Source organism: Monodon monoceros, unplaced genomic scaffold (genome assembly GCF_005190385.1).
Source record: "Monodon monoceros isolate NGI ecotype Baffin Bay Population unplaced genomic scaffold, NGI_Narwhal_1 Super_Scaffold_21, whole genome shotgun sequence".
NCBI classification, from domain to species: Eukaryota; Metazoa; Chordata; class Mammalia; order Artiodactyla; family Monodontidae; genus Monodon; species Monodon monoceros.
In genome coordinates this window covers 145,407,106-145,431,029 of record NW_021703778.1, presented here as the reverse complement: position 1 = coordinate 145,431,029, position 23,924 = coordinate 145,407,106, and the positions used below count along the sequence as shown (strand labels likewise).

The 23,924-nt window shown below is 41.5% G+C and overlaps 2 protein-coding genes across 15 annotated transcripts in view; one reads left to right on the top strand and one right to left on the bottom strand.

Moving 5' to 3' along the window:
- Positions 1–19,795, top strand: part of NUMB (NUMB endocytic adaptor protein) — a 178,203-nt gene extending 158,408 nt beyond the window's left edge. For 7 of the 12 annotated variants that reach the window (XM_029238170.1, XM_029238167.1, XM_029238166.1 and 4 more), the window contains 7 exons: positions 4,769–4,843; positions 6,810–6,950; positions 10,352–10,556; positions 12,291–12,584; positions 14,534–14,683; positions 16,921–17,067; positions 18,224–19,795. In XM_029238170.1, coding sequence (XP_029094003.1) covers positions 4,769–4,843; positions 6,810–6,950; positions 10,352–10,556; positions 12,291–12,584; positions 14,534–14,683; positions 16,921–17,067; positions 18,224–18,939 — 1,728 coding nt within the window. In that variant the 3' untranslated portion in view covers positions 18,940–19,795. The remainder of the gene's footprint in view (positions 1–4,768; positions 4,844–6,809; positions 6,951–10,351; positions 10,557–12,290; positions 12,585–14,533; positions 14,684–16,920; positions 17,068–18,223) is intronic. The other 5 variants (XM_029238173.1, XM_029238171.1, XM_029238172.1 and 2 more) reach the window with 3 other exon arrangements.
- A 262-nt stretch (positions 19,796–20,057) lies between these two features.
- Positions 20,058–23,924, bottom strand: part of PAPLN (papilin, proteoglycan like sulfated glycoprotein) — a 35,798-nt gene continuing 31,931 nt past the window's right edge. For 2 of the 3 annotated variants that reach the window (XM_029238162.1, XM_029238163.1), the window contains exon 27: positions 20,058–22,801. In XM_029238162.1, coding sequence (XP_029093995.1) covers positions 22,659–22,801 — 143 coding nt within the window. In that variant the 3' untranslated portion in view covers positions 20,058–22,658. Of the gene's footprint in view, positions 23,138–23,924 lie in introns of all 3 variants that reach the window. The other variant, XM_029238161.1, reaches the window with a different exon arrangement.

Below are 23,924 nucleotides of genomic sequence, written 5' to 3'. Positions count from 1 at the left end.
TTATCTCTTTTTTTAGTCCTGTGGCTAGCTAACTTTGGCCTTATCTCCTAAGGTATTGGCTTAAGTAGATAGTTTTAGGGCAAACAAAAGGAAAACTTTCATCTTCTGTGACTTTTATCATTTTCTAAAAAGTGTTTAGGAATCTTAGTTTATATTATCAGAATGAAAGACACTAAAGTTTACAGATAGTTCAGAAGCATTACTACTTTAGAATTTGTGAGAGGAAGTCTGGACTTAATTTCAGCTGCAGGTGTCTTTGAGTGTTAATATCTCAATACCTGATTGAAATAATTGTAATGTGGCGAACTATACTGACATCCAAGAACTGGCACTCAAATGTATGAACAAATGGAAGAATTCATATTATCTGTTTTCTTCGCCTATTTAGAGAAATCAGATGCTGTGAAATACGATAAATACAATGCTTCACTGATATACTAGTACAACACTATAAAAATATAAAGACATACCTGAAAAAGTAGAGATATTTTCATAATAGTCTAATAGGGCCAATAAAGTATTTCCCTGTATATGATAAGGAAACTAAATGGGGAACAGTCCCATTCTAAAATGACCTTTTATTTTTCCCACTGTTAGTCTCCCAACCTTGAAGTAGTTCTGTCTGTTGCCTCCGATGCTGAACACTGTAGGCTGCATTTGCACGATGAGCATACTGATATAACTGCAAATTGAAATTTCTTACGCAGGATTTTCAGTGCCTTTTGGCAGTCTTCTGTGTCACTGATTAGCTGTCTCCTATTTCCTACAGCAGATATTTAGCAAATTTATTCCTTCAACAAATATTTCTTAAACTCCTACACTGTACCAGGCATTGTTCTAAGCTCTGAAGTTATAGCAGTGAACAATAAGGATGGAAAAAACCCTGCCATCATGGAGCTTACGTTCCAGCAAAATACTAAATGCTGCATAAGCGTTGGTTAAATATGGGCAGTTACTGTTGTTGATGGGGTGACTGTTGTCCCAGTTTGCCCGAACAGCCCCAGCTTAACACCTGTTTCTGGGTTTTAATAGTGTCCCCTTTCACTTTCAAAGTGGTCCCAGTTTGGACAGTAAATTATATGGCCACCGTAGTTCTAAACCTTTTACATCTATTTGTTTATTGAATCCTCATAATAATCCCATGAGGTATGTGACATTATTAATATCATTATGCAGATGTGGAAACTGAAGCATAGAGAGGTTAAGTAATTTGCCCTTGGTCATACTAGTAAGTGGCAGAACCAGAATTCAAACCCAGACAACAGCCTGGCTCCAGAGTTTGTGCTGAGTCACTATACTGTACCGCCCCAATACTGCTGTGGTAAATCTGCTTTCTTATTCTGCCTGTCTACCTTCTTCTTCCTAGCAAAGTAAATCGGGTAATCTCATTTCCTTGACAGATGAATTTGTGGCTCTTTGGAGTGAACTTCCTCAACTTGTCACTCACTCCTTTACAAATCTGTCTTCATTTTTACTTGGCTTCACTCCATCCCTCTATTTCAAGGACGGGACATCCCTCTTCCCATCTAAAACTTGTATTCTAGCCTCATCCCATTTTGCCTCCTAGAGGACTTTGTTCTCTACATTACTCTTTTTGGGCCTTCAGTCTCCATCTTTCCACTGGCTTTTCCCATTCAGCATATAAGCATGATCTGTTGTTGTTGAAAGTGTGTGTTACTCCTTCAAGAAGCTTTATTGTTGGGAGAATTTTTTTAAGTCTATTAATATAATGATGATAAATGAATACGAATTATTTATTACCCTCTTTAAATTCCAGATACTGTATATATCTCTGATCCTTTTACCAACCCTATGGATACTTTACAGATGAAGAAATGGAAGCTCAGAGGACTCTATAACTCGCTTAGCTTATGGATAATGGCGTTGAATTCAGACTTGTATTTGTCTTACTCCAAAATCCATTCTATTTCTAGTATATCATGTTAGTTTACCACAATTCTTAAAGCACGTCCCTTGATCCTCTGCTTGTCCTCCATCGCCTTATAGCTCTTTTTGTATGTGTAGACTCATCTTGCCTTTCATTTACTTCTCAACCCATTCTAGTCTGACTTCGACCTTTTTATTAGTCAGATCCTCCAAAGAAACAAAACCACCATCTGTCTCTCTCTCTCTCTCTCTCTCTCTCTCTCTCTCTCTCTCTCTCTCTCTGTGTGTGTGTGTGTGTGTGTGTGTGTGTGTGTGTGTATGTGTACACACAGAGGCCAGCAGGCTGGAAATTCAGGCAGAATTTCTGTTACAGACTTGAAGCAGAATTTCTTCTCAGGGAAACCTCAGTTTTTAACCCTTAAGGCCTTCAACTGATTGGATGAGGCCCAGCCATATTATCAAGGGTAATCTCCTTTACCTAAAGTTAGTTGACTGTAAATGTTAATCATATCTGCAAAATACCTTTATAACAACATGTAGACCAGTGTTTGATCAAACAACTGGGCAACCATAGACTAGCCAACATGACACATAAAAATAACCACCACAACCTCTATCACTGTGGTGTCTTACTCACTGCTAAATCCAGTGGACGTTTTTCACATCTTTCCTTAACTTGGTCACTTTGCAACATTTGACATTTTGGACAACCTGTTACTTCTCGAAACCTTTCTCCCTTAGTTTCAATGACCCTAATCTCTTTTCATTCTCCTGTCCGTCTGGCTATTCCTTTTCTGATATTTCATTACTCGTCTCCCAATTCCTTAATTATTAATATTCTCTCCTGTCCTTGGCCCTCTTATTACTCCCGCAATTGATGTCTCCCCAAACTAAAATTCCATCTTAGAATTTTCTACTGAGCTTTAGACCTGTATATCCAATTGCTTGGATGTTGCACAGACATCTCAAACTTTGCTTGTCTAAAACTGAAATCCTATTCTCCCACTCTCCAACTTGCTTCTGCATCTCTTCTTTCTCTTAGTTTGTAGTACCATCTGCACCCAGTTAGTTTACCAAGCCAGGAACCAGAGAGGAGTCTTCAGCATCTCTCTTACATTTACCATTTAAGACTTTCCCATCTCCATTCCTATCTCAACCAAGAGAGCTCAACCCTCATTTTCTCTCACCTAGAATCTTGTGGTATTTCTCCCTCCCATCAGTCTCTTTCCAACCCCTCTACACTGCTGCCAAAGTGATATTTTAAAAATGCAAATCTGTTTATTCGTGTTTAAAATTCTTTTAGTAGCTCCTAATTGCCCACCGAATTAAGATAGAATTCTTTAGCAGGCATACAGTCCTCCATGGCTAGGCCTTTTCTGCTCTTTATATTCCACTGCGCCTCGCTCACCCATCCTACTTCAAGCCACACCGACATATTTATAGAGCCCAGATTTGCTGTATTGTTGGCTTCCACGTCCTATTCTGCTGTTTCTTCTGCCTGGAATGTCTGCTACCTCTATTACTTCCCTACCTTCCTACCCCCACCTGGGGCATCTAGAAAAATTATTTTAGTACCCAGTTCAATCTTTAGTTTGGAATAACCTTCCCCCAATTCCACAAACAGATTTGACCATACCTCCTTTCTGACATTGTTACAAACTTTTCAACTCTACTATAGCACTTACTACTATATTATTTATTTTTTGTTTATCTGTCACCTTTCAATGGACTGTGAACTCTTCGAGTATTTCTACTGCCTGGCATATCATAGGCTCTCATCAGATTTGTTGTGGTGGTGGAAACGGAGCCCAGAGTGGATTATACAGTTCACTTAAATAAGGCCATGCCTTATTGAGGAGTGCTGGGCTTGGACATGTATAGTGAAGAATGGTAGACATTTCTTTATCTTCCTTTGTTCCTTCTAGAGGCTGCTGTTCCAACCTTTAGTACCAGATTCCTTTTGATCTATACTTTTTATGATGTTCTGATACCTATTCTCAGCCTTCACTTTGCTTTTGTTTTATTTTGCTTGTATCTTTGGAGCAGTTAAAAAGAAAGGAAGCTATTTAAATTACTATTACAAATTCCCACTGTCCCATTTTCATTCCATCACAGGAGAAATCATACATCAGCTTGTTCTCATGTGATTCTTGGTGTGCCAAAAGTCTTTTCTCAGCCAGTAAAAAGAATTCATGTTATAATGACAATATTTTTCCAACAGTTTTTTAATTCTCCTATGTCCCCAAAATGTCTCCATGCATTTAATGTCAAATTACAAACTAAACCAGTTCTGTGTTAATCCTGAGAGAAGAAATAATGGTTTTTAAAGATTGTTAAAGGAATAATGAAGACTTCTTGGGTTTTTAATAAAGTTTCAGGTGACCAAGGGTCCTGCTATACACATTGGGGCCAAAGGATAGTAGAATGGCCAGCATCTCATTTTAGACTTACGTATTACTTTCTACTCTAAATGCACTTGTAGAAGCTACTTGTGGTGTAACTCCTTATGTATTTAATATTTATCTAACTCTTGGTTTTCGTGGTTGAGTTTTGAAATGAGTGAAGAATCTACTTATTCTTTGCCCTTTACAGAATGTGATATCTTGGTTTTTATTCCATTTGTCCCCCTTACCTTTTACTTAATTTTATCTTATTATTTTGCATTGTGTTTCTAAAATAATGGCTTTGGCTTATTTTTTCTTGAATGTTTCTGCAGTTTGGTTTGAGTATCTAGCTTTGGCACCCCTCCTGAACTTGACTCCATCTGTACTTGTGACTTTTGGAAGGCAGAAGTCAGTGTTTTCTAGGGAGATGACTATTTTTTAATATTATATATGTGTGTGTCTCCCCCACCCCCTTCCTTTTTGGTTTCTCTTAAAAGACTGGAAAGAAAGCAGTTAAGGCAGTCCTGTGGGTATCGGCAGATGGACTCAGAGTTGTGGATGAAAAAACTAAGGTAAAACTTTCATAAGCTTAAATGTTACTGCTCATATGTTTTTTATCCCTATGATCAAATATAATGCCATTAAGCTGTTGTAGTCACTCTGTATCCTTCCACTTTGTCCAAAGAACGATCTTTGGAGAGACTAGTTAATGTTCAGAAAAACCAATTTAGTTACTCATTTACCTTACGAAAAACAGAAGAGAATTCTCTCAACATTTTGGTCTACATGACACAGCATGTTTAGCCTACGGTGTATTAGCATTTAATGTTAAGATCTGAGTTCTGTTTTTGTTCTGACACGTTAAAAAAGTTTACCCCCACAAATACGATGTGAAAAATGATGGACCTTTTATTGATATCACAGTTAAAAATTTTAAAAGTTGATAGACCATATCTAAAATTTCTTCTTGTTCCTTAATAAAACACTATTTTTAGAAAGTGATATTTGAACTGATTAACCTACTATTTAACTGAAGACTCAATTTAAGTGAAATCTTAAGGACTAGTAAATTGCTCATTTGGTTAACATTTATTTAGAATACACAACAGTATCTCAAATAATATGTAGCACTTTGCATTTGAAAGAAAGTGATCTACATGCCTAAATAAGAATAGACATAGACTCTGCCCTTAGCATCAGGTGTTATTTATATAAGTACATTTAATCATTAATTCGAACTTTTTAAGAGACCTAAATCTGGAGAAATTTTAACAAGAAGGCAATTTTCAAAAAAAAACAAAAAAGAAAAAAAACCCTCAGGTGTCACTGGAAGGAGGAGAAAGTCTGGCAGGTAAAGAACAGTTTTCATGGGTAGCTTGCCTGGTATATTGTAAGTGATTTAATTTAGCTACATTTTAGTTCTTTTCACTAAGGCTTTTCTTTTTTTTTAAGTTCAAGAGAAGTGGTAGTCTCAAGTGTACATTACAATTGGAAATAACTATCATTTTAATTAGCTTATTTTGTGTAGTTTTCATTAGTGCTTTGGGTGAAATTTGTTGTATGTGGAGGCTATATTTTTAGTTGCTTTACACGATAGTTAGAAAGTGATGTTGCCCCCTATTGGTTACTTATAACACTGGAATTAATTAATTTACTTCTTCCCACATTGAGTGATAATAGTAATTGATGACTTGTCATCCTGGGACCCATTATGAGCAGAAAAGAAATTTTGCAATATGTATAACAAATGAAGGGCTCGTATTTAGAATATATAAATAACTCCTACATATCAAAAGAAAAATGACAGATAATCCAAAAGACTTGAATTACTTTGCTGAAGAGGAAATTCATAGTAATCAAGGTTATGCAAAATAAAATTATAATGAGCCACCAGCATTGCAGAACTTTAAAGAATTGACTGGCAAGTTTGTGGAGCAATAGGAATTCTCATAGTTATGCTGTATAAAAGCCATTTTGTTTGCATGTTTTAGCACTTACAGCCCCCATCTCAGCATCTAGGGATTTTAGGTGACTGGAATATCACACAGAAGAGCCAAAGAGTGTCAAGATTTTAAAAAACATTTTGTGCAATGTTTATACTATGTGTATATGATGTCATTCAGCAAGTATATAAACATAGAGAGTCATACTCAAAATTAAATAATCAGTAAGTTAATAAATACATAGAGCTGTTCTGGAAATGATGTTATTTGAATGTAAGTTATATGGAAATTGGATTAAATTGATTACATATATTGTAAAATTGAACATGGAATTTACCATCAAAACTAGAATCGGCAGGCATATATTATATATATGAAGATGAAGTGAGGGAGGCATCTGGGGAAAGTGCCTCTTGGGATTTCTCCTAGGTCAAATTCTTAGTATTCAGACTTCTGGCTCAGATCCAGCTATTCTATAGCCTTGATGCATTAGATGTAGAGATTCTGTGTTGTGAAATGAACATCCTGTGTTTCTTCTGAGAAACTTGATTAACCTCATAAGTCCTCTATTCCTTTGTGTTTTCCTTTTTTCCAGGACCTCATAGTTGACCAGACAATAGAAAAAGTTTCTTTCTGTGCCCCAGATAGGAACTTTGATAGGGCCTTCTCTTACATATGTCGTGATGGCACAACTCGGCGCTGGATCTGTCACTGCTTCATGGCTGTCAAGGACACGGTGAGTCCAATAGCATGGATTTCATCATGACTAGCCTCAGTCACCAAGCTCCTTCTGGGTTGGCTCAGCCAAACAGTTTCCACTACATTTTTTTTTTTTTACATCTTTATTGGAGTATAATTGCTTTACAATGGTGTGTTAGTTTCTGCTTTATAGCAAAGTGAATCAGTTATACATATACATATGTTCCCGTCTCTCTTCCCTCTTGCATCTCCCTCCCTTCCACCCTCCCTATCCCACCCCTCTAGGTGGTCACAAAGCACCGAGCTGATCTCCCTGTGCTATACGGCTGCTTCCCACTAGCTATCTATTTAACATTTGTTAGGGTATATATGTCCATGCCACTCTCTCACTTTGTCACAGCTTACCCTTCCCCCTCCCCATATCCTCAAGTCCATTCTCTAGTAGGTCTGTGTCTTTATTCCCGTCTTGTCCCTAGGTTCTTCATGACCTTTTTTGTTTTTTGTTTTTTCCTTAGATTCCATATATATGTGTTAGCATATGGTATGGGCATATACCCTGAGAAAACCATAATTCAAAAAGAGTCATGTACCAAAATGTTCATTGCAGCTCTATTTACAATAGCCAGGACATGGAAGCAACCTAAGTGTCCATCAACAGATGAATGGATAAAGAAGATGTGCCACATATATACAATGGAATATTACTCAGCCATAAAAAGAAACGAAATTGAGTTATTTGTAGTGAGATGGATGGACCTAGAGTCTGTCATACAGAGTGAAGTAAGTCAGAAAGAGAAAAACAAATACCGTATCCACTACATTTTTAACAAGTACGTGCTGTTACAGCACTTGGAAGTGCCTAAACTAGCCTGCTTTCACTCCTTTTATTCAAGTAATTCACACTCTTGGTATAACCCTACCACTCACAGAGCAAGATGATTGGCTGAGATCCAAGGTCATTAAAGGAAAGTAAAAGTTCTCTGGTGATGGTGGCTGCTAAACTTTATTTGAAACTTTTCATTATTAGAACTATTTTCAAGATCCTTACATGCATTTGTTTGCTGATTCATCTGGGTAGAAGATACTGGCATTTGAAAGGCGCTTATAAATTCATTTACAAAGTGACTCTACCACAAGAACTGAATGGGAGTATATTTTCAATTAAAAGAATAGAAATACTAAATTATGGTACAGTGAACTATGCTAGAAATTGCTACATAGTAGAAATTTTGGTTTTGTTTAAAAGTAGAGAATAGGGACTTCCCTGGTGGCGCAGTGGTTAAGAATCTGCCTGTCAATGCAGGGGACACGGGTTCAAGGCCTGGTCCAGGAAGGTCCCACATGCCACGGAGCAGCTAAGCCCGTGTGCCACAACTACTGAGCCTGTGCTATAGAGCCTGCGAGCCACAACTACTGAGCCCACGCGCCTAGAGCCCGTGCTCTGCAACAAGAGAAGCCGCCACAATGAGAAGCCTGTGCACCTCCACGAAGAGTGGCCCCTGCTTGCCACAACTAGAAGAAGCCCGTGTGCAGCAACAAAGACACAATGCAGCCAAAAATAAATAAAATAAAATAAATTAATTTTAAAAAGTAGGGAATAATCGAATCTATCATTCTTCATCTAAATTACCGAAAATTCTGATATGAAAGACAAGTCTCTTAGATGATGATGATCTTCATTATAATATAGTGTTGAGTGTGTAATATTTGAGTTTTTAAACATCCAGACAGAATAAGGCAGTTGTAGCCATTCATGACTACAACTCGATGAACTCTTGCTAAGGTTTAACCTGGAAGGGAAGTGGTGGCCATATTCTAATATTGACCAAAAACTTTTTAAAAAGCAGTTGTATAAACAAATATTAGGAGCTCAAGCTCTGAATCAGATATGGGTTCAGTTCCTCTTTCTGGTTCTTACTAGCTGTGGGATTTGGGGCAGGTTATTTAACATTTTCTAAGTCTTAGTATCCACTTCTATAAGATGGAGATAACAGTTGTGGGGACTAAATTTGGTAACAAGTATAAACACTTACAGCATAGGGTCTGGCCCATGGTAACTGCTCCACTTCAAGAACTTCTGCCATAAGGCCTCGCAGAAATAATAAGTTTCCTTGGCCTATAGTTCTGTCTTTGTAATAGAGCTGTGTTCAAACGCACACGGTTCTAAAATTCTTTCGGTCCTCTCTCCTATTTCACCCTTCAGTGCCTACCCTTGTATCATCCTACTAGGAAGTTAGAAGCTCACGCAGGTTCATAAAGGGTGAGTCTGTCAGTCTTTAAATAAGCAGTCACGTGAGATCTTACAGTTCACAGTCATGTGAGATCTTAGGGACAAAAGCACTTCAGACATTTACCTCCCCTTATGATATCTGATACTGGCATATAAAATGCAGTGAAATTACTTACTCAGAGCGATATGTAGGAGCAGCTGCTTACATGGTATGATTTTGGAAACTCCACAAAGGTTTCCCTGTTCTCAGATTTTCTTCTCGCTGTTAAAGACGCCAACAGTTATTATATCATCCCTAACTTTTTTATTCCACAATTAGGGATATAGTTTAAAATACAGATAACCCTGGTAAAAAGTAACCCACCAAATCTATTAAATTTACTCTAGGTAATCCAGTGTATCTTTAAAACAATATTTAGTTTACATAAGCCTTCCTCTCCTCCCACACACAAAAAATTCAGGTTTATCTGTTTAATTCCTTTATAAGTAGAAAATGTGGGTGAAAACATGCTTTTACTTTTGCCTGTGTGTGGTTGGGAGGTAGAGTTGGGGTTTGAGAGAGCTAGAAGAAGATAGGGAAGTTATGGGAGAGAGCCTACAAGCACTGAGGGCCCAGAGGGGGCAGGGGAGGAGCATTCAGAAAGACTGAGAAAGCTAAGCTTTCCTTTGCCTGATTGCTTCTCATCGCTGCAGTTGTATTTATTTATCTGAAGTTTTAAGTTTGCGCCTTTTGTTCCTGGACATGTTGATAGTATATTTAAGCTCTGAAATTTGCCCTGCCTTTCCAGTAGTTTCTTAGAAATGCTTGGTAAATATTCCTACTATTCCCCTAAATGGCAAATAGAGGTTTGTGTGTCAAGACTTAGGGCTTGGAACCTTGAGCAGTGTCTTCTAAGCTGGTGACCAGAGTTAATGTGAGTGACAGAGGGACCTGACTAATAAGGAAGTATTGGTGGCTGCTCAGAAAACACCGCTTACCGATGGTCGCTTTACCCAATGCCTACTACAGTAAAGGATCATAAGCATTACCTAAGGTAATAATTCATTTAGATTAATTTGGCGTATTAATATACTAAAATCTGATTTTAAGCTGGAGTTCCTAACATTTTGCCTGTGTGGAAACAAGACTTATTTTGTGGTCCAAGCTAATTTGTAATTTTTGACACCATAACTCTAAAAAAGTTTTTTAAACCTTCTGTTACATACAGGGTGAAAGGCTGAGCCACGCAGTGGGCTGTGCTTTTGCAGCCTGTTTAGAACGTAAGCAGAAGCGGGAGAAGGAATGTGGAGTGACTGCTACTTTTGATGCCAGTCGGACCACTTTCACAAGAGAAGGATCATTCCGTGTCACGACAGCCACTGAGCAAGCAGAAAGAGAGGAGATTATGAAACAAATCCAAGATGCTAAGAAAGGTACAATCTGTTCTACTACAATGTGTGTTTATTTAAACAGTTTTTCCCAACAGGTTAATATTTGGAAGCTATCAGGGGCAAGCTTTTTCAGTCAAGGAGAACTCTTAGCAATATATGAAGACCTTAAGAACAAAGCTAAAAATCTAAACACAGTCCTTTCCTTTAGAGTGGCTTGTTTAGTGGCTTCAGAGTGTTTACTCTTCCCATTATGTTAAACTACCGGGGAAGCTGAGAGTGCAGTTGAAGAAGCCGCAAAGACATTCAAAAACAAAATTGGGAAAACCTGCATCCTCGAACAGATTTTTAAATTCTGATGCATCTGATGTCTGTGAGAAGCAAATGCTATCAAGGACCTACATTTTAAAGGAAGAAGTACAAGTCCCAGGTTTAGGCTGCAGAGGACCCACTGATGGTGATGCTGGGTATAAATGCAGGCAGAAATTTCTCGGTGATACTCTTCTTACTAGATTATTACTGTTGTTTTAGTGCTTTTGTGAAAAAAGTCCACAGGTTTTGAGATGCTGGCCCGTCTTTTTTCCATAGCCCCATTAATTTTAGCGTGTGGTTTTGCAGAATGTGTCTTTTTTTCAGGTACCCATAGCAGCATAGCAGAAATGCCTGTACAAGCATTCAAGTCACTCAGGAGGTTGTTGAGTCAAGTGTGTTTTAGAACTGAGTGATAGGGCTTAGGGAGAATGCTTTGCATTCTTGTGTATAACTAGGGCTGAAACCAGCAAGGAATATTTTGGAATTAAACAGTTCGGTTTAAATATAAATATAATTTTGCTAATTTTTTTACTATATTCTTTCAATTCTAAACCAGCCATTTTAGGTAACGTCATTAATACTGACCCAAACAGCTCTAATTTTTAAGCCAAAAAAAGGATACATATTTTTATTTGAAATTAAATTATTGATTGTGATTTTTTTTTCATTTCTTATAAACATTTGTGCCAAAGAATAAAGAAACACCATGCTATTTTAATTAGAAAATGTAGTATGTATACCTGTTATTTAGTATGCTTCAGTGATTTTCAGACTGGATGCATGTTCTTTAACACCACCGAAGAATACTTTTTGATACACACAGCAACTGCCAAAATGGTTGAGTCCTAGCATCTACAGAGGATTGTGAGGGGAGGGGAGTAGAGACTTACCACAATCAGAATGGGACACAGTGGGTACTCACATGGAAACAGTCTTGTATTTATGTTTACTCCAATTTAAAATTTTACTTCTGTATGCTTTTATTCAAATGAGCCACAAATGCCTAATGTCCATGTCTGCTTTATGACATTCTTTAACATCTAATCAAACTTACGCTTATTTAGACCTTTCTGACTCTGCCACTCCTAAATCCTCTCCCCCAAACAAAAAAGCAAACAAATATTGAACACTGTGAACCATCATTCTTTAAAGGACCTTTTGCTAGGAGTTCATAGGTAGTTTTGTTTTGTTTTGTTTAATCTTGTTCAGAGTCTTAATCACTGCATGGGAATAAAAGATCTAATATTTTTGTCTTAGTAGATATACCATGTGACATGTAGTAGATTACTAAACGTTTTATTTGTCTGAAAAATAGGAGATCTGAGCCCCACTTCTAACCTGTCTTTTAAGAGACATGGTGAAGGAGATGGGTAAAAAGACCTAGAAGAGTTTTTGAGTTCCTCAGCAATATAAGCTCAAATTATTTGAAGACATTGCTAAGGTCCTCTTTCTCTTGACTTTCTTGAGCTGAAACAGATAAGACAGTTGTTGGTTCATCAGTGGCCCCTGGCAACACTGCCCCATCCCCATCCTCTCCCACCTCTCCCACTTCGGATGCTACTGCCTCTCTGGAGATGAACAATCCTCACGCCATCCCACGCCGGCACGCACCAATTGAACAACTTGCTCGCCAAGGCTCTTTCCGAGGATTTCCTGCTCTTAGCCAGAAGATGTCACCCTTTAAACGCCAGCTATCCCTGCGCATCAACGAGTTGCCTTCCACTATGCAGAGGAAGACTGATTTCCCCATAAAAAATGCAGGTAATGCAGCATCCACCTAACTCACTGGGTGCTCTGGCACTGAAGCGTTACCATCACTTCCAGTGGAGTCACTGATCCCATCAAACTAGCCACCCCTCTTTCTGAGGCTGGTTGGTGGTTACATATCTTGTATCATTTCCCATTGGAAGAAAATGGAGATTCATGGAGAGGGACGTGAGTCATTCATTTCTCTTCAACAAATAGGTAACAGAGCCATGATGGGAATTCCCAGCCTGAGCTACAAGGTTTGTGATTTGTCCTGATGAAAGTGTACCTGCTTCCAAACATCAAGGGTCTCAAGTTTCCATTCTTATTCTGCCATTTGGGACCCAGCAGGGAATTCATTTAAAAGGCTTTGGAAACACATCCAGTTAAATAGCATTACTGTCAGATGTACCAGAAGAAATGGATAAGTTCTCAATGTCCTTGTGGCTGGTTGGCTCCATAGGGAGGAAACTCTAAACGGGTCTCCTGTATAAATCTAAGATCTGTTGTTCATCAGAGACAGTGGGATTGCTCACACATATTCATTACCTTTCAGAACTGCCACACAGGCCTTTGTGTGGCCTGTGTACAGCTGAGCCAGCCCTGGTAGCTCTATCCTCATCATAAGACCCGGAGCTAAAGTGTCAGGCCTGGTCAGTGCTTTTATTGGGCCCTATTTTACTTCACTCTGAGACATGTTGAGCTGGTGCTATAACAGAATCTGAGGAAGCTCTGTCTCAATAGGGCACTCCCACTGCTGGTGGTACAAAAGTACAGAGAGTTAAGTTCTTTGATGGATAAAACTCAGCCTAAAGAACAGTTAAACTAGATGGTTACTGAGGGTCTTTTCACCTCTCAACTCCTGTAAAAACTGAAACTCCAGATGCTTCAGGTACCTCATTTTCAGTCTCCCTCTGGAGCAGATGGGGAAAAAAAACGATTATTCTCTTTCCACAGTTGAGCAAACAGAGGTTCAGCACATACAATTAGCTTCCTCTGTGACACAGAAGTATCCCAGTGTCAATTTTTTTGTTTTGTTTTGTTTGTTTATTTTTGGCTGTGTTGGGTCTTCATTGCTGCATGCGGGCTTTCTCTAGTTGCGGCAAGCAGGGGCTACTCTTTGTTGAAGTGCGCAGGCCTGTCATTGTGGTGGCTTCTCTTGTGGCAGAGCACGGGCTCTAGGTGCATGGGCTTCAGTAGTTGTGGTACACGGGTTCAGTAGACGTGGCTCAGGGGCTCTAGAGCGCAGGTTCAGTAGTTGTGGTACACGGGCTTAGTTGCTCCATGGCATGTGGGATCTTCCCAGACCAGGGCTCGAATCCGTGTCCCCTGCGTTGGCAGGCGGATTCTTAACCACTGCGCCACCAGGGAAGCCCCCTAGAGTCAATATTAAGAACAAAGCCTCTGGAGTCCTGGACCTCAGTTCACTTTTTCATGTTATCACAGCTCAGGTACTTGGTAGTTTGGAGAAGAATGAGAGTGATCACATTGTCGTAGTTTATTACAGAGAAAAGGACTGAGCACCCACTGGTGCGCCTGACTTTAACCCATTTTTTGACAAGAGTCACTGGAGGGTTGCAGAACTTAACTCAGACCACAGCCTTGGGACCTGGTCGGAAGACAAACAGGTTGATCTTACTGACTGGACATCTTGGCACAAAAAGAGAACAGCAAGTTCTCAACAGTGTCACACAGGAGAGGAAATAAGGAAATCTGGGGATTTGCAAGGGAGGAAGATAGACCTTAGTACAGGAATTGTTATCATTTTATACCTTCTCATGTGAAAAGCCAGTGAATAGTGGTCAGGAAATTTTTTGAAGCTGCTTTTATATCCCCACCTGACAGTTGAGTCTTTTCCTTCCACAAATAAAAGATTCAGTTTAAAATGCCACCTTGTGTGATACTGTTCTGTTTCAGGATCGTTCCATTTTTCTGTCTGGAGCCATCTTCTGTTTGTCTTGCAGTGCCAGAGGTAGAAGGGGAAGCGGAGAGTATCAGCTCCCTGTGCTCACAGATCACCAATGCCTTCAGCACACCCTCCGAGGATCCCTTTTCATCCGCCCCAATGACCAAACCAGTAACAGTGGTGGCACCACAGTCTCCTGCCTTTCAAGGTTGGTGCCCACTTAGCCTGCTCACCTGTTCTCTTTGAAACTAGTTCTTTTATGACACTGCTCACTAACTGTAAGTTGGCATTCTGAGCTTCCCAAGACCTGGTCATACCCACTAATTTCCCTGTTTGATATTATCTCTGAATCGTTAAATTTCCCTATTTGACAGTGTCTTTGTGCTTTGTTCCCCTTCCTGTTTCCTGAGATGTCTGCATTTGTCATTTTGCACGTACCTACCTGTCTTTCATCCCATTCTGTCAGGAGCATCTGTAGTCCCAACCCACTGCTTTATTTGCTACTTAACTGTTAAGAGTCAGAGTATCCAGCCATTTCTCCAGAAACAGCAGTCATCAGAGTTGGTTCTAGCCTTATGCTTTCTTTAGCACAGTGGTTCTCAACCTGGGGTGATTTTGACCCCTCAGGGAAAATTCGGTATCCATTATCTGGAGACATTTTTGGGGTTTCACAATATGGTAGCAGGTGCTTACTGTTGACATCCTGGTAGAGGCCAGGGATGGCAGTAAACATCCTTCAGTGTTGTTTACTGCCACACTGAATAGCCACCCTCACAACAAAGAACAATCTGGCCCAAATTATCAGTGGTGCCAAGACTGGACCCATCTAGTCTCTACCCTGTCACAAGAGGCCCATAAAGAAAAAGGTACTTCAGTTCATTTCATTTTCCATAACAAGTATCCTAAAATTAGCCTTTGTGGCATTGAAGAATTAGTAAAAGTTGTTGTTTTCAGAGATACTGAATTAATAGTTGGTATTGACTCAAAGGTCAGCAAAGAGTCTATATAACTTAAATTACAGACTTAGAATTTGAGCTCCTGTAATTGATCTTTCTTCATTTCTTTTGGGAGAGAGCTCAGAAAAAGGCTTTCTGTGGAGACGTTTTTTGCCTGCTCTTATTGAAAAGCTACAACATGCTTTTCCTCTAGGAGGGAGTCTCTTTAAAAAAAAAACAAAAAAAACCTTAATAGTCATATGCACCAAGTGGCTTTTCATTTCATCAAACAAATATTTATACTACCAATAACAATAGGCACAATTTATTGGGCACTTAGCACAGTGTCTACCACATACATCATGGTAAGGACATATATTTTTTCATCTCATTTAATCCTCACAACAACCCTTTGAGGTAGGCATCACAGATAAGGAAAATGAGGCTCACAGAGGTTAAGTAAATTGCCCAAATCACACAGCCAGGATTTAAACCCAGGTCTTTCTGAATATACGTCCTGTTACATTCTACTTACTCTGTGCCTATTTACAGGGCAGTGGGTATACAAAACTGAATAGAATATAGTCCTTTCCCTGCCTTTAAGGGAATCTCAGTGTGTGGATAAGCTAGTCTTTTAGGCAAGCCCTGGGTAAATCATACCAATGCCATAAGCATAGTTGCTGAGTCTTAAAGAGGGACTGATTGGTGTAGGGCAGGAGAAGGTGCCTACTTGTCTGTTCCATATGAGATATAGAGAGCTAGGCTAAGGAATAGAAAGTGATGGAATAGATGTCTGGAGTAAAGGAGCACGGGTTAGGAGATTTTAAAAAAGGGAGGCAGGAAAGAACAGTAGGTGCCTTGAGATATTACAAACATTACTGAGGGGAAAAAAACCTTTAAAAAAGATGAAATTAATTCTGTAGCAAATTAAAAAATTATTAAGCATATGAAAACATATACCAAGTTTGATTGTTCTCATCCGTAATATGGGGGTTTTGAGAGAATTAATTGAGATGATGCACACTAAAGTAGTATTAGCATAGTGCCTAGCACATAATAAGGACTTATTGTATTTAACCATTGTTGTTATTGTTGGCATAATTTGATCTTTTGGAATAGTGGTAGGAGAAGAAAATACTTTATATCATTATGCCGAAGGCTAAGCTGTACCTTAGAATAGACTTTTTCCTGCTTGTAATACAAAGCAGCTCTGTTCAGCTTAATTTGAAATTGTTTTTCTAGTCTTCATTTCCTCTCTCTCCATACACATATTTTCCTAAAAGAGTCATACAGCTTTATCAGTACACCCATTTTAACTACATCCTCTAATTCCCTCTTTGCCAAAAGGTTTGTGTATCCATTGCAAATGGCATGGTTATCCCAACACCAACTTTTCTGTTTTATCTGTTCCACCAGTATTGCACATTGGCCTGACTGACCCAGCTCCAAGGGGCCACCTGCACACCTTGCATGAACTTAACTACATTGGTGTTGTCTGCTCCCATTGTAGCTAATGGCACTGACTCAGCCTTCCATGTGCTTGCTGCTAAGCCAGCCCATACTGCTCTAGCACCCGTAGCAACGCCTGTGCGTGAAACCAACCCTTGGGCCTGTGCCCCTGATGCTGCTCACAAGGGAATTGCAGCCACACATTCGGGTAAGGTGACCACAGATGATGGTGAGGATTCTGGGATCAGATAAGTGACCCTTGTTCAAAAATCAGCCATTTAGCTGAGTGGGAACCAGGGAGGAGTCCTTTTAGGAAAAGTATGATCCCTCTTGGAAATAAACTACTACGAAGAAAGGATGGTGTCACAGACATAGAGAACAAACATATGGATACCAAGGGGGCAAGGGGATGAATGGGGAGATAGGGATTGACACATATTTACTACTATGTATAAAGTCGGTAACTAATGAGAACCTACCATATAGCACAGAGAACTCTACTCAGTGCTCTGTGGTGACCTAAATGGGAAGGAAATCCAAAAAAAAAAGGGGATACATGTATACATATGGCTGATTCACTTTGCTGTACAGCAGAAAATGACACAGCACTATAAAGCAACAGTACTCCAGTTAAAAAAAGAAGGAGAGAAAGGATTGTTCCTTCAGAGAGGAACTAAAGAGGTTAGGTTGATAGTTCTTAGGACTATAGAACCACCCATAGAGCTCCATAATATCCAGATTCCTGGGCTCCACCTCCAGAGAGCCTATCCCTGGATGCAGATCCGTGGCCATGCCTGTAGGAAGAGACGACTCTGCCTCTTACAATGGCAGGCCTACAAAAAAGGCTGCAAAAAGCACCTTATATTTGCTTTTCTATACTTTCTAGTTTTTCTGTAATGAACATTTTAAAAAAATTTAATAACATTAAAGGCAGTTCACCAGGAAGACAACATATGTCTGGAAGCCAGGAAGGGGCCACAAAGTACGGCACCAAGTCGCTGGTTATTTTCTTTTCATTCTGTTAGAGCAGAAGGTAAATTACCTCGGGCCCTTTAGAGTATGTGCAGGCCACAGCAACAGTGGGGATGGGTTCTGATGCCAGCCAGCGGCCTTGGTTCGATGCAGTTGAGCCATATCTAGCAGCCCCTCAGTGTGGCTGAGGTAGCCACATGGTCTCATGGGTTCTCCCTGTCCTACCACAAAACCTGGTAATAGAGACTTTCCTCCCACCTACCAAAACCACAGAATATCCCACTGGGGGGCTTGTTCTACGTTAGGCTCATTCAAATAGCCAAGATTATCCAGTGAAGAAAGAAGCCCCTAATAATTCTGATTCTCTCCTCTCTTCCTCTTGTTGGTTCCAGGGACCGAGTGGGGTCAATCTTCTGGTGCTGTCTCTCCAGGTCTCTTCCAGGCTGGTCACAGACGCACTCCCTCTGAGGCTGACCGCTGGTTGGAAGAGGTGTCCAAGTGCGTCCGGGCTCAGCAGCCCCAGGCCTCAGCTGCCCCTCTGCAGCCAGTTCTCCAACCTCCTCCACCCAGTGCCATCTCCCAGCCAGCGCCACCTTTCCAAGGAAATGCATTCCTCACCTCTCAGCCTGTGCCAGTGGGTGTGGTCCCACCCCTGCAGCCAGCCTTTGTCCCTGCCCAGTCCTATCCTGTGGCTAACGGGATGACCTATCCAGCCCCTAATGTGCCTGTGGTGGGCATCACTCCCTCCCAGATGGTTGCCAACGTGTTTGGCACTGCAGGCCACCCTCAGGCTGCCCAACCCCATCAGTCTCCCAACCTGGTCAAGCAGCAGACATTCCCTCAGTATGAGACAAGCAGTGCTACTGCCAGTCCCCTCTTTAAGCCTCCTGCTCAGCACCTCAACGGTTCTGCAGCTTTCAATGGTGTAGACGATGGCAGGTTGGCCTCAGGAGACAAGCACACAGAGGTTCCTGCAGGCACCTGCCCAGTGGATCCTTTCGAAGCCCAGTGGGCCGCATTAGAAAGCAAGTCCAAGCAGCGTACTAACCCCTCCCCCACCAACCCTTTCTCCAGTGACTTACAGAAGACTTTTGAAATTGAACTTTAAGCAGTCCTTATGGTTTACGTATTTTGTCTGTACTTAGGCAAGGGCGGAGGGTGGAGGTCAAAGGAGCAAAGGGGACTTTGTGTTCCCAACCAGTACGCTTTTCACTAATCCCAAAGGTCCCCAGGAGCATGTCCAGGCATAGAGTGCTGAAGGGGTGATTGAAAAAAGTGGAGAAAACCATTCCTAGAGAAGAGCTGTCTTGCAGTTAGACTAAAGAATTTAAGGAAATGTTACCCTCTGCCCCCCTCTTCCTCCCTCAGCCCCTCACAAATCTCTGGCAACAGAGAGGCAGAAGTATCTGAACAGGAACCTGTATTCAAAGCACATTTACTGGAATATAAAACACAACGGGAAGCAAAAACGATCTCCCTTTGTTTTTCAGGCCATTGGGAAGCAAAACGATCTCCCTTTGTTTTTCAGGCCATTCACCTGCCTCCTCTCTCAGTACTGGCCTGTCTTAAAGATCAAAAACAGGGTGGCCTGTGCCCGGGCTGGGGACAAGAGGGAGGCCGTGCTGCCAGAATTCCCGGGAGGGCATATCAGGAGCCGCCCAGCAGAGCTATATTTTAGGGGTAAAGTTGAGCTTCCATTTTGAGTAAGAATAAATATTATAAATATATATCAAAAAGCCAAAATCTTTATTTTTATGCATTTAGAATATTTTAAATAGTTCTCACTATTAAAAAGTTGTATGAGTTGTAAGTAATCTTGCCAAAGGTAAAGGGTTAGCTGTAAGAAATTGTACATAAGATTGATTTATCATTATGCCTATTGAAGTAAAAAGAGGAAGGGTTGGAAGTTGCAGACGGGATCCCTAGCTTACTTGGTATCATTTACTGTAAGTAGCACATTGCAACAACAATCATGCTTATGACCAATATAGTCAACTAGGTTGTAGTTTTAAATAAAGAGTGAGCAGTATTGTCCTGGTTTTAAACCTATAAAGAAATTCTAATGTCATTATTTTAATGGAATCAATCTAAATAGAGAATATGTATTTTCTTCTATATATTGCTGCAGTTTCCTTATGTTAATCCTTTACTTTGTTTTAACACTAAGGTGACAATGACATGATCATATCCATAGACAGGAACACAGGTTACTGTGTTGGTTTGTCATGTAGGTCTTGGTGGGTTTTGCTTTGTCCTTTAAGTAAGTTTTGTTCCCACGAGTTTTGTGGGGGTGGAGGTTCTAGTTTTATTAGCACTGCGTGTGCATGTGGGGGTGTGTGTGTCCATCCCTCTCCCTCCCAGTGAGCAGAACATCCCATTTGCCAGTTGCAGCCACTTGACCTCTGGTAACAACGTGAGATCCCATCTCATTTTTACTTTTGAACGTCGGCCTTACAATCAAATGTAAGTTATATATATTTGTACTGATGAGAATTTATAATCTGCTTTAACAGAAATAAATGTTCGTGGTAGAAGCTTTTGGCCATGAAGGGCTATTCTTTCCCCTTTATTAGCAAGTGAGTTTTGGTTCTTTTTGGTCTTGTCCTCTCTCCATTCTACTGCCGCCACAGATTTCTAGGTTGATGGCTAGAAAATCTTTCACTGGGACTAGTATATTCTTAAAATTCATATTTGTATCCACACTTTAGGCTTTGGTTGTTCCTAAGCGCATCTCTGATGTCAGATTCTTCTTGCTCAAAGTGCAGACTTCAACCTGGCAGCTGGTTAGAGATAAAGAACCTCAGCCGACCCCAGACCTAGTAATCAGAATCTGCATTTTAACGAGATTCACATTCTGAGGAGTTGGGCTGGAGCAGTGATTTCCAACTTTGAATACATATTAGAATCATCTGGGAGATTTTAAAATCCTCATGCCTGGCCCATACTCCAGACCAATTAAATCAAAATCTCTGGAGAGTAGAACCCCAGGTTCAGTTTTTTAAAAAGCTCCCAGTATGGAAGAAGGTTGAGAACCACCGGTCTAGATTGAGTTTTACTCTCACCTTTAACCTTACCCCACTACTCTGTGACTAGTTCCAAGAACTAACCTGCCTCAAACTTACCTTCTGAAGTGTGTCACAAATTTGCCAAATACTAGTTTAACTAAAGAACGGGGGAGTCCAAGAAGGTAGCCCTTATTTTCCAGTTTCTACAGCAAAACCAGCCATGGTTAGGGAAAGGGATGCACCTCAATATTTTTTTAAAAATGAAAAGAAAAAAAGACCTGTGCCACCACATTTCTTTTGTTGAATGAGAGGTAGACCAAGAAGAAGTATCACTCACCCATGATGCAGCTGTTTGTCTTTTCCAGCCAGTGTGCTGGTAATAAAAAAGTCACCTTTCCCTGTAATGCCTGTCTTTCTTGTGTCCCAGAATAACCTCTGTTACTAGGCCCAGCCAGTCCTCTGGAGGATGTGTAGAAGGTTAAAGTGGAAAGAAACTCGGAAACTCAGTGAAACCAGGCCTCTTGATTTAGCAGCAAGGAATTAAGAGGCTCCAAGAGAGGAAGAATGACCTCTTCCAGCTCAAACCATTTCTGAAACCAGTTCCCTGTACTGCATCGCCCTCCACTCCATTGGTCCCCCCCCATCCTGCTGGTGCTGTTTTTTATAATAGTGTTTTTGTTTTATTTACTTATTTATTTTTGGCTGAGTTGGATCTTTGTTCCTGCAACACAGGCTTTCTCTAGTTGCAGCGAGCGGGGGCTACTCCTTGTTGCGGCGCATGGGCTTCTCATTGTGGTGGCTTCTCTTGTCACGGAGCACGGGCTCTAGGCACACGGGCTTCAGTAGTTGTGGCTCGCGGGCTTAGTTGCTCTGCAGCATGTGGGATCTTCCTGGACCAGGGCTCAGACCCACGTCCCCTGCATTGGCAGGCGGATCCTTAACCACTGCTCCACCAGGGAAGCCCAACAGTCTGCTTTTTATCTGGCAGCAAGTATTTTGCATCAGACATACTGGCTTGAGGAGGAGAGGCTCCTTGTTGGTCACTGCACCGAACAGGCTCACCTGCTCCCTGCAGGTGTGAGATGATCCTCACGGCTTGGCTTTGCATGTCCACCTTGGGAGGAAGGCTCCAGCCTCTTGATGAAAGGAAGGAGCTTTTCTAGTTCTTTCATACTCAGATAATGATGCAGTGGCTGCTCTTTCATCCCAAATCCCTGTACTGAGCCTTTCATTTATATTCCACTTCGTCGACAGTTTTCACAAACATCATGCTGTTAATGACCATATGCACAGATGGGATTTGAAGCTGGTTGCTATACTACCTAGAAGGGCGAGAGAGGCTAGAGCAATGAACCGCTGTTTGGACCCCAGATGAGACCTAGTTCTATCAAAGTATGCTTCCCTGACACAACAGGAGTCAGTGTTCCCGTAGAAGATAGGTATTAACTTTGAGATCATTACACACCTCCCCACACAGCTTTAAATGAAGTGAGAACCCTGGTGGCTTTCTTTAAAACACAGTGAACTGATCCTGTGTAACAAATTTTAGAGGGGAGTTGTAAAGTGAAGGATGTCCTCATCCAAATAGATGCTTCTTCTTGACAACTCGGCAGGCGCTTGTGGTACGTCAGAGAAGCAAACACTGCTGGGACTACAGAGGGAGGCTGCCGCTGGTGCTCAACTGCTGGAGCAGCTTTGAAGAGGCCAGTGTCTCCGGAGGAGAACTCCCTTTGCCAGCCAGACAGGGGAGACCGAGAGCCTGTCTTCCCTTCTCCCAGCCCTGTGAGTTGTATCCTTGCTGCCAGATGGGCTGAGCAGGAGGCTAAACCCGGGAACAGCTGGCACAGCAGAAGCTGGAGTAGTACTCGTTGCCGCAGAGCCGGGCCTGCAGGATCAAATCACAGTTGGCCAGCTGCGGCTGGTCGACGCACTCCCTGCCAGGGCCCCTCGGCACGGTGGCCAGTGCTGCAAGACAGCGGGGGAGAGGGGGTAAGCAGGCTCTGCGCAGGCTGAGAACGCTCCCCTACCATTCCATTCCGTTTCGTTTTCCTGAAAGCAAAGTGCTGTCACTCTGTAACCTTGTTACACCTGTATGTACAGCTATGGGAGGGCTCTCAGTTTCCATTGTCACTGGCCACACTTCAGCATGCAGCTGTCCTCCCATTCTTTTGCAGCTTCCGCCCAGTGCACAGCCCATCACAGACTCCCAAATATTGACTGCCTGGACGATTAAACATCTCTGGAAGTTAACCCCCTGCCCTGACCATTGAGACCCGAAGAGCTGGACGACACTCCTGCAGCCTGTGGATGGGGCGGAAGAGAGAGCAGCGTCAGCCCTAAGCACAGTTGAGTCGGCACAGGCTGTGTCCTCTCTCACTACTGGTTTCCTCCTACCTCAAAAGTTTTGTGCCTTCAGTATCCCCAGCTTAGTCACTTAGTTCCCCATCTTTCCAATTTTTCCACTTCCCCCGGAGACAGCAAAGAGTATTAGGCAAGGTGACAGGAGGACAGGCTGTGAACTGTGGCACTGATACTACATCGAGCACAAAGCGCTGGTTGCCTCCCCCTCTGAATTTACTGGAAGCTTCAGTAGCTTATAAATCCCTGTGAGAGTTTCATCCTGCTGCTTCATCTTAGCGCTGAAGTGGCCTTTCCTTTCTGGAAGGGGCTCTTATGACTCAGCTTGGCTTAGGCCTGAGCAACACCTCCCTGAAGTCACCTCACGGGGCTGGGGATGGCCTACTCCATGCCCTCTCCCCTGCTCCCTCCTAAAATACAACTGAAAGACCATACCTAACAAGTGGACGGCTGTATAAAGTAATACCGATAATACAAGAGTACGAACTACTTACGTTTACATAAAGAGCAAGCCATCTATGCCTATTCTTAAAAATCATAACTTTGGTATCAACTTTATCTCAGCCATTGCGGCCCTTGGACCCATCACGGCCAGAGGTGAGGAGGTGCTGGGCTTGCTGGTGAAGCACGCTGGTTGCCTGGGCGCCATCATGGCTCTGCCACTTCTAGCCGGGGGTCTCTGGGCAAATTAATATTACTTAAGCTCTCTGTGTCTGTTTTCTTATCTGAA